The sequence below is a fragment of the Siniperca chuatsi genome, linkage group LG15 (assembly GCF_020085105.1).
Source record: "Siniperca chuatsi isolate FFG_IHB_CAS linkage group LG15, ASM2008510v1, whole genome shotgun sequence".
Taxonomy (NCBI): domain Eukaryota; kingdom Metazoa; phylum Chordata; class Actinopteri; order Centrarchiformes; family Sinipercidae; genus Siniperca; species Siniperca chuatsi.
In genome coordinates, this window is record NC_058056.1 from 16,808,306 (window position 1) to 16,818,847 (window position 10,542).

A 10,542-nucleotide genomic window follows, 5' to 3' on the forward strand; every position below is an offset into this window, starting at 1 on the left:
GTCAGACTCTACCCACGCGTGAAGGCTTTTATTTTGAAAGATGCCGGAAAAAGAACCGTCTTTCTCACTCCTCCGATATGTATCGTGTTAAATGTATTTACATTGAGTTTAAGTCGTTGGTTTCCTGTGAAATTAAGCTGAAAAAATATAGAAAACTTTCTGCGTATTAAATGTAAATAACAGAGTGTCAAAGATGGCACTTTTTCACTGATAAATCAATAGCGGAACTTTTGAACAATCCTATTTGCCTGGGAAGAATTTGGTCCAAACTCTCACACAGGCTGATGCAAGTTGAATGAGCGAGCTGTCAGCTGTGTTTGAGGAATACTGTACGGTATGCTGGCTGTATTTAATCATGATTACCTCAGCTACTCAGTTATTTAATGCAATTTCAATATTTTTTATCATTTATGAAACACGGCAGCGTGAGGTAGATCTAGGGGTAGTATCTGACGATTAGCTAGCTCAATAGCTCTACCAAGTTAGCTGTGGTATGTTCACATATGGGAGTCTTCTCAGCTGCTGTGGAAGGAGATGCAGTAATGCTAGAGCAGATAAAGTCCCAGTAATTCTGTTAACCTCATATTAAAGTCTATTTAGAACATGTAACTTTCGTGTATGTTATATAATTGGTCAGTAATTACTTTTAACGTCTTCTATTATTATTACCTTACTATTACCTAGCCAGTGGGAAGAAGATGACAGACTGTCGGGGAGACGGGGAAGGAGCCAAGAGTCCAATGGAGCTCTACGAGAAACTGACAGCACAAGGAGACAAAGTCAGGGCCCTGAAAACAGCTAAAGCTGAAAAAGTAAGTGCTTGTAAACTACCATGTAAAAACAGTGATTCGACTCTATGGGTTGGTTATTAAAGGGTTGGTTAACCTGAATTAAAAAATATATTTTCTCACTTACTGCCAGTGGTATTTATCCTTACAGATAGGTTTGGATTTAATTGCCCAGGTTTTGAGATTTCTGCTACTACCCCAATACAATGTGATGAATTTCGTTTGGAGGGCTCACAGTAGAGGTGTGCAGTATGACAATATATACCATGAAGCAATATAAATTTGTGTGCCATCAGAGATTTTGGCATACTGTTTAAACCATGGTAGCTATCCCTTTTAATAACTCTGGGTGTATTAGACCATTGTGAGCAATGTTGTAAATCAGTGAGCTGGTCTGTTTTATGGTCAGATTAGATTTGTATATGATTTATGTACTTTTATTTGTTAGGTATTTAATTGACTGGATTAGTTAAAAACAGACATTCCAGTCTGTTATTTTACCCATTAATAATTTGTCAATTGATTTTCCAGAAAATGTATTATATAATAATATATATCAATATCATTTATATAGTTACATACACTGTGATATCTATATAGACCACACCTAGTTTACAGCACTAAAAAGTGACATCAAAAAATGTTTATTTCAAAACAGTGTCCCTTTACTCTGGATAATCCACAGAACACGCTGTCAACAGTTTTCATAGGAATAATTTCTCTGGTAGAAAGTAGTTCCATTGAAAACCTTCCATAGTGAGGTTTGTGGATTATCCACAGTAACCTGGGCATTGTTTCTGGAAAGACACATAGCTATTGAATTTTTTTAAATATAATTTTTTAATGTTGTGAGCGCTGCAAATGAAATTCTATTCACCTCCATTGTACTAGGGGGACGCAGAAATCTCAGAAACAGATATGCCATCTAAAACCAAAACTACCTGCATGTAATTTGGGTGAACTGACCCTTTAAAATATAATGAGAATAGTTTTTATAGTGCCACTTGATGTGTGTGTTATCTGACAGCAGTGTTTGGGTTCCCCAGGCTGAAATTGATGCTGCCATCCAGTCGCTGCTAAAGTTGAAAGTGGACTACAAACAGGTGACAGGTCAGGATTACAAAGCAGGCTGTCCGCCTTCAGAAAACTCTGTTGCCCCTGACAACGGGCCAGCAGCAGATGGCGCTGATGATGAAGACACAGTTGACCCATGGAACGTTTCCACCACCAGCGCCAAGGGAGTGGATTACGACAAACTCATAGGTAAGAAGTGTGGCCTTTGCTTGAAGAGCTGAAGTTCTATGGCAAACATATATTTTTAGTTTTTGTTCAAATATGAATGTCAGTGATATATTTATAACCATGGGGATAATTTAAGGGAAATATGTCATTTAAGCTGTACATATTAATAATTCACATTGTGTCATGTCTTTCCTTAGTGAGATTTGGCAGCAATAAAATTGACAAGGAACTAGTGGACAGAATAGAAAAAGTCACGGGACAGAAACCTCACCATTTTCTACGAAGAGGAATCTTCTTCTCACACAGGTCGGCATTTTAGAAACTGAAAATATTTCATCAGTGTGACCTCTTCATGTTTTATAGTTCCTAAGTCTTGACTTCTAGTGTATGGGTGTTTGATAAAATATTGTGTGGCACGTCATTTGTAGTCATTCAGTAATTCTGAAACTTAAGGAAGAAAACAAAAAATCTACTCTGAACCTTTGATCTAGCCATCATCATTTAGATTTCCCTATTAAGTAAAATGGATGGTGGTGCAAAGGTTAGAGTTTATGTGGGAATGACACATCAATAAATCACTTTCCTCTTACCACTGTTTCTGGCAGAGATATGTATCAGGTACTGAATGCGTATGAGAAGCACAAGTCCTTCTACCTTTACACTGGCAGAGGTCCGTCCTCAGAGGCCATGCACGTTGGTCACCTCATCCCCTTCATCTTCACTAAGTGAGTTCTCCCTCTATAATGTATTAATACCAAAGAGCTGTCTAACTAAAGGCAGGTGTAAGTGTTAAATCAATAAGGTGCCATCACACTACTTTTAGATTTTACCAATTATAATTGAAACTTACTTACACGTTGCAGATGGTTGCAGGATGTATTTGACATCCCCTTGGTGATCCAGTTGACTGATGATGAGAAGTACCTGTGGAAAGATCTAACACTGGAAGACTGCCACCGCTTCGCTGTGGAAAATGCCAAGGACATCATTGCTTGTGGCTTTGACGTCAACAAGACCTTCATCTTCTCTGACCTCGACTACATGGGGTAAAATATGATAAAAAATAAAAAAAATCTTTATATTCTTATCTGGCAGACTTTACTGCTGAGGCTTCCTAGGATGCATAGAAGCCCTGCTGTATTTATTAGGGGAAAAATCACCATATTTGTTCATATAACCTGAGTCAGCGTAGAAATTTCTTATTTTAGTCTGAATTGTTTTGTTTTTTAATGTGTTAATTTCATCCCTTTATACCTCTGCATACTAATGTACCTTGGTCCATCTGTTTAGTTTACATGCAAAATACAATAAAACAGTTGAAATACTTATGTGTTAATTCCAACATTTCTTTCTGCAGTGCATCCCCTGAATTCTACAGGAATGTGGTAAAGATTCAGAAGCATGTGACATTCAACCAGGTCAAAGGCATCTTTGGCTTTACAGACAGTGACTGCATCGGTAAGACAACTGAAAAAGCTTTAATGGTAAAAAAAGAACAGTCTTTGAGCAATCATTGAATCTACTCACAATACTTTGGAAAGAGGAAGAAACATGAAATTAAGTGTTTAATGCAGGAAAAGCAGTTTCCATTCTTTTGCCCCATACTTCCCATATTAGAGTGCAATGTGCTGCTTTTTGGTAACTGATTCATTCTCTTTTAATTAATGCTTTACTTTGAAAAATATTAAAAAGCCATATGCTCATAACTGGCTGCCAGAGTAGAAAGTGATGTTTTCAAATTGCTTTCATACTCAAGCAGCTGAAAAACTACTTATGTTTTCATATGAAATGTTTTAATGTACAAGATACTTCAGTGTAATCCTGTGTTTGTTGGTTTTATTGCACTATTTCCTGATTCTGATATGTAATTGTATGAATACTTTGGTTCTTTATGGTATTTATTATTTTTTATCCATCCAGGAAAGATCAGCTTCCCAGCCATCCAGGCAGCCCCGTCCTTCAGTAACTCTTTCCCACAGATCTTCGGAAGCAGAAAGGATATACAGTGTCTCATCCCCTGCGCCATAGACCAGGTCAAGACAGCAATACAGTAATAGATAATAATACTACATACTAGCGTCATATTTTACAATGACGTATTTGTATCTATCCTCTCGCTCATCCAGGATCCCTACTTCAGGATGACCCGTGATGTCGCTCCAAGGATCGGCTATCCCAAACCCGCCCTGCTGCACTCCACCTTCTTCCCAGCCCTGCAGGGTGCGCAGACCAAGATGAGCGCCAGTGATGCCAACTCCTCTATCTTCCTCACTGACACACCCAAGCAGATCAAAAACAAGGTGCTGCTATTACTAGTTAATACTATCAATAGTCACTAGTCAGATTTATAATGCCTATGATTGCTGACTGACTGGTGTGACCTATGGAACCATTGCTCACAGATCAACAAACATGCATTTTCTGGAGGAAAAGATACAGTGGAAGAGCACAGGAAGTATGGTGGAAACCCAGACATAGATGTCTCGTTCATGTACTTGACCTTCTTCCTGGAGGATGATGAACAGCTGGAGAAGATCAGACAGGTGAGGGTGTGGAGAACAGAGAAAACAAATGATAGCTTCCTTCTAAACTTTATTTCTTTTGCTAATCCCATTCTTCACTGTGTTTTGTTTTCCTTACTCTCTCTATGACTTTGACTTTCATTCTGCTTTCTGTATCTTTATCTTGTTTGTCATTCTTCTCTGTTCTCTCATCCTCCTCTTCAACTTCCTTTCTACACTTCCCTCCCATCCACCCTCTCTCGTTCAATCTCCTGTCTACAGGACTACGCAAGTGGAGCTCTCCTAACAGGAGAACTGAAGAAGATTTTGATTGAGACTCTGCAGCCCATGATTTCCCAGCATCAAGAGCGACGCAAACAAGTCACAGATGAGACAGTCAAGCAGTTCATGACACCCAGATCTTTAAATTTTAACTTATAGCCTGCTTGAGCACCTGAGATGTCAAGGTTCATCATGTCATTATTTTCAGTGAGAAGAACAAATCATTAATCCAATTTTCCATTTAAACATATTGTAATGGGAAGAGGGACATTTTCTCATACAGTTTGCATCCGGACTGGAGAAAATTTTGTATGTAAATTACTGGATGATGATGATGTGCTTCTCTGTGTCAAACCAAGCATGGCATTGCCCACACCTTCATGCTAATTGTCATGCTGCACCAAATGTACACATTTATCTTCATATGTCTTCAAGTGTTTGTGTTTGCAGCGCTGCTGAAATGTCACATGAGCCCTACTCCTCGCCCTGAAATCAGTTCAGGATGAATGAATGATGATTAAAGCAGAAGACAAATGTATATTGTTGCAAAATCTGCTTAGTGACCAACAACAACAACAACCACTGAAAAATGTTGGTTAAGAAGTCTTATTTTACTTGATAAAAATAGCTTTCTGAACAATAACTATCACTTTGAAATTATGAAAAGCATCATATGTGCTGTATATAGTGTTAAGAGATAATAGGAAATATATTATGAGACGTTAATCTCTAAGGAGTTTGAGCGCATACCAATAAGTAGGCCATCAGTGTCTTACTCAAGGGAACTAAAGCAAATGTGTTTGTTATCAGCAAAAGGGACTTGACTAAACATTAAACTGTACTTGAACAACAAAAACCATATCTTTTGAAAACACGTTTTATGTGAAAATTAAGTTCCATATGGATAATATGTATTTTATTTAATGTAAGTGCCACATTGTACATGCATATAATATTATTTTATTATTTCTATGGTCACACAGTAAAAGTATAAATGTTTCCCATAATATCCGACCCCAACATATCAAGATTGGCATTTTGTGATATAATAACTATGCTGTAGGCCTTTTTCACAAAAGACATGTTACAGTAGGAAAAGCATAGGTAAAAATGAACAATGGCTGAATTCCATTTAGCTGCTTCAGTTTCAGGGTGCTAGGATTGCATATATTGAATATACCAATAATTTCAGATAAAACAATATATTATTGGTCCTTTAATGATGATAATGCAGCCAAGTAGGACACAGTATTAACGTACTGTATATGTCAGTAACATGGAGGTGGGTGCGAGAATTTGCAAATAAAACTGAAAGGTCATAATAAAGATAAACGTAATTTTTTATAGAGATAGGTTTCAAAAATAATACTGAGCAAAACATGGACGTTTTTATCTGCTGCTGCTGGACTCGGGAGGGGTTCTCAAGACGGGGAGCAGTCATATCAACTTCTTCACAGTATAACCACTCAAAGGGAAATTTGTGAAAACATGCCATTTCTAAAACATGACATTTTGCCCAGGTGTTCTCTGCAAAAAATTAATTAATGAATAAAGAATTAATTATAATTGAATAACTGAAATAATTTGCATAATTAATTATTAACATATACAGCACAATGTTACTGCAAAGAGTGCAAATCCTGGTCTATTTCAGATTTTTCAGTACTGATACAGTAAAATGCAGTGAGAAGAATGTGCTGTTTTACGGGAAGGACAACTCCCTAAAAAGTGAAACTTATGCACATTAACACTGAAACCTGTTTTATATCACTTTAAACAAGTACTTAAGATGCCTGAAAACCACTGCAAAAACAGAAACATTGTCAGCATCAGTTTTATACTCCACACCTACAGCCCCAGATAATTTTCTGTATAATAATATCGCTTACTTAAATACATACTTTATACATAAATATTAAAATATAAAATAAAGCAGAGCTTTACAGAAAAATATTTAATTCCGGCATTATTTTAATTTTTCAGTATCCTTTCTTTCACATGTCCCCTGTCAAACTATGAGAGAATTACCTCATGCAAAGGTGAAAAGTAAGACAGTTCTGGCGTGATCCACTTTTATCATAAAGGAGGAGGGGGAGACAAAAAAGTTGTAGGTAGAGTTAAGTCGAGTGTTTGAGCAAGTGCATCACTATTTCATACACGGAGAAGACTGCCCATGTAGACGGGGGAAGGCTTGCATGCAGTTGAGACTCAGGCCCTTTAGGAAGACACTAAGCCCCTCAGGGCGTACTCTATCTGCGATACAGTGGAAAAAGCCTCGGTACCTTCGCTCACCAATCCAGTCCATCTGGAGACGAGCTTTGATCAGGCTCATATAATTTACAGGTAAGTTGTGTTTGGATTGAACTGGTTGGCTCTGTCCCGGGGTCGACAGCTGTTCACAGATGATATGAGAAGTAGAAAGAAAGCTGGCAAAGAAGGGTCCATCTCTCAGAGCCAACCAGGTTCTGGGGCTTCTGCTGTGAATTTCGAATAGGCAACCCTCTGACACTGCAGACGCACCTTCACCATGTCAGCTGTGGACACCAATAAAACCTGAGAAAAATAAATGACGCTGTTGGAGTATTTGACAATTAAAGATATGGATTCCATCTGAAATTTTAAACTCCTACAAGTCAGCATAACAGTGCATGTCAACATTGTTCCAGGATTTAAAAAACAGAATACATCAATGACACTAGACAGGTTTTGGCCTCTTTGCTTTGGTTGTTTTGTGTGTTGGAAATTAGCCTTCAGTCATTCAAAGGGTGGACGTGTAAAAGTCTCTTAAGGGCTGTAAAAACTTAAATGTGTTTGCTTCACGTGAGACGTGCTTCAAAAGAAAACACTAAATACATGTGTGCAAATGTCGTGTTTAAGAAACATTTGAATTATTCTCAGCTGCTACTCAATATAAGACATCAGTGTGACAGTGTTATCGTATATTCAGTTCAATAAATACTTTTTTTTTTTTTAAAGCACCTGTGCAATTCCTCCAGTCAGGCCTGAGAGGAAGACGTCACGCTTGGCAGGCCCGGCATCAGCGCTCCAATGCCAAAGTTTACAGAGATACTGAAGGGCATTCCTTTAGGTCCCGAACGCCACAGAGACGCTGAGGGACTCAGCTGTGACTGGCATCGCCATGGCCTTGTAGAAACCATACACCTAAGAGAAGACAGGCTTAAGCACAGCGAGCTCAATAATAATTGGATGATAGTGTTCCAGATGTGTGTTTATGTGGGTAGGTGGTGGGATTGCAGGCAGAGTTCACCATGATTACTGTTTGTCAATACTATAGACACACAAAGTTCAAACTATGCTGCAGAAGTGAAAAAGCAAGTGTCACTGACCATATGTGACAGTTTAAGGCACTCAACCCCTCATTCTTCTATGTTGAACGGATACAATGTCAAATTCCTCTGTGCATGCTTTGAATGTTCACCAAAGAGTTTATAAAGGAGAAAAAGATGGTCCATTGAATGTCAAATTTCTAAGACGCATGAGTCATCAAGCAGCAGTAAGGACTGTGTGTATTCAGCTATACCTTTACAGTGTCAAAAGGGTACCCAACTACAACACCAGATGCTCCTGCAAACACAAGCGTCAGATCAGATGATAAACACACAGCCTGACAGTACAAGTCAGCCAACAACACAAATATAAGCTGTAAAAAATGAAAAACATTAAATTGTCATTTCCTTTAGCCAAAGTTCAACCTTTAAAAATGTTATCATACCTCCTGCAGATCCAGCAATAAGATCCCTTCTTCTTATGCTTTGCTAGCAACCAACTCACTGTTACTAAATACCCCAAATTACCACCTCATATGCACCCATTGTCAGTATATAATTTGTAGAGTCTGAAAATGTCTAACAAACGTTTTTTCACGTTTTCAAGTTAAAAGTTAGTGTAAATGAGCTCTCACAGAGCTCCAAAGCTGGCTGTATTACGGCCCCATGACATGATCTAAAACATCAAAACAAGGGGTGTGCACATGCATGTGGTGTTGTATTATTACACTTTGGTGTCGAAACAACCGTTTTTGAAATTAACGTTTTGTGTTCCCAGTTATTGGTGTCCCAAAGAGCCTAATGGACCAACATCTAAAGTGGAAATAAGTCAAATGTATTTTAAACAATATCATATTATACTTGTATATAATACACTTTAATGATGAACACATATACTTATTTTTGGTTTTGTATTAGATTCATGGGTGGATTAACCTGTGAGGAGGCCCCCCATCCCTCCCACTCTCTGAGCTTTGTGTACAGTTTTTCTAGTATAGAAAAACTTTGATTTGCTGTGTGGCAATTTAATTCATCACATTCATTTAGGAATATGGAACAAAACTGAATTAATGAAGGCCTTAAAGCTAGATTTAGACATGACAGGACCCATGCACTTAAGGCCCTTATTGCTGTATGTAATTTAGTGTGTGTAAGTGGTGAATATTAATAATAATACATTTTCAATTTAATTAGCTCTAAACAGGTGACACACAGTAAGAGTGGAGCCTTCGGGGCCCCTGGAGTGCTGGGATTATCCCTGAGGCAATTGCCCTCTTTTCCTAGCTAGTAATCCAGTTTTAGATTCCTTAATTGTTTTGTCTCTATAATGTATATGGAGGAGAGAGAGCATGCTTTACAGCCATTACATACTACAAACTATGCACTCAAAATGACCATAGAGGGACTTCAGATATCTGTTGCAGGGCTGTTTTATTATATTGCACCACACTGCACAGGTGTCTGATGCTATATCCTCAACTTGGCACAATACACTGTACATGGCTTCCTAATCACCCTGTTGAAGTATCCTAGTTGCAGCGGTGGTACTCACATATACAGTCTATGGTGGTATTTGTACTTTACTTCTTTTCATGCCCTTTCTACTTCTACTCCGCTACATTTCAGAGGGAAATATTGTACTTTTTACTTCAATACAATTATTTGACAACTTTAGTTACTAGTTAATTTACAATAAAAAAAATTTTGCATACAAAACATAGGAATAAGACAGTGTAGTCCCTCATTCGTCCAGGAGTGTTCCATTGTAGAAAAGGTTTCAGTCGTAGTCATCTGGACAATGTTTTCAGAATCAAGACGTTTCGGCTCCCATCCGGAAGTCATTCTCAATTGTGAAAATGGTCTGAGAACTCAGAAATTTGAGCTACTCTGTGTTGCTTAAGCCCTGCCCTCAGGGAGGAGTCTTCCTGAGTGTATGCTGTTTACCCTGCCTAGTTTCACCTGAAACTAACCTTCTTTTGTTTCCATGATGGCCCAGTAATCAGGCCTATTGTTTTCTGGCTGCACCTCCCTCATCACAAGAAAGTGCAGCAGATTACATAATGAAAATAATCATTAGTTACAGTCCAATACAAAAGAGTTCAAAATGAGCTCCACCTCAACCAACTACAACAGTAAAATGCTGCTTTTACACAAATGCACAAGTTACAGTAATCTAATGCTATAACATATATTAGTATAAGTCACAGGGGATAGTTTTAGTATTTTTAGTACTTTTATTTATAATACTCTTAGTACATTTTCCTGACTATACTTAAATGCTTTTAAGTAACATTTTCAATGCAGGACTTTGTAACAGGGTATTTTTACAGTGTGGTATTAGTACTAAGTAGTTAAGTAAAGGATCTGAATACTTCCTCCACCATTGCCTAGTTGGAGACTCATGCAAGCTGATGACGACCCCCACGATAACGCTGTTGATTT

General features: G+C 38.0%; 2 protein-coding genes across 3 annotated transcripts; one reads left to right on the top strand and one right to left on the bottom strand.

Moving 5' to 3' along the window:
* Window positions 1-96: 96 nt before the first annotated feature.
* On the top strand, window positions 97-5,351 carry LOC122862334 (tryptophan--tRNA ligase, cytoplasmic). 2 transcript variants are annotated; one of them, XM_044167753.1, is made up of 11 exons: window positions 97-334; window positions 689-812; window positions 1,835-2,051; window positions 2,228-2,336; window positions 2,636-2,755; window positions 2,894-3,076; window positions 3,388-3,488; window positions 3,951-4,063; window positions 4,157-4,330; window positions 4,433-4,573; window positions 4,814-5,351. In XM_044167753.1, exons 2-11 carry the CDS (start codon window positions 699-701, stop codon window positions 4,970-4,972), a joined length of 1,431 nt encoding a protein of 476 aa, XP_044023688.1. In that variant the 5' UTR covers window positions 97-334; window positions 689-698; the 3' UTR covers window positions 4,973-5,351. The 2 variants fall into 2 exon arrangements, with proteins under 2 accessions (XP_044023688.1, XP_044023686.1); XM_044167751.1 differs by having other exon boundaries at window positions 99-334; window positions 685-812.
* Window positions 5,352-5,983: 632 nt separating this feature from the next.
* Window positions 5,984-9,735, bottom strand: slc25a47b (solute carrier family 25 member 47b). The gene is given in 4 exon segments (XM_044167761.1): window positions 5,984-6,996; window positions 6,999-7,276; window positions 7,279-7,366; window positions 7,793-9,735. Coding segments are annotated over 4 exon segments (594 nt in total). The 5' UTR covers window positions 7,955-9,735; the 3' UTR covers window positions 5,984-6,930.
* Between the last annotated feature and the right edge of the window lie 807 nt (window positions 9,736-10,542).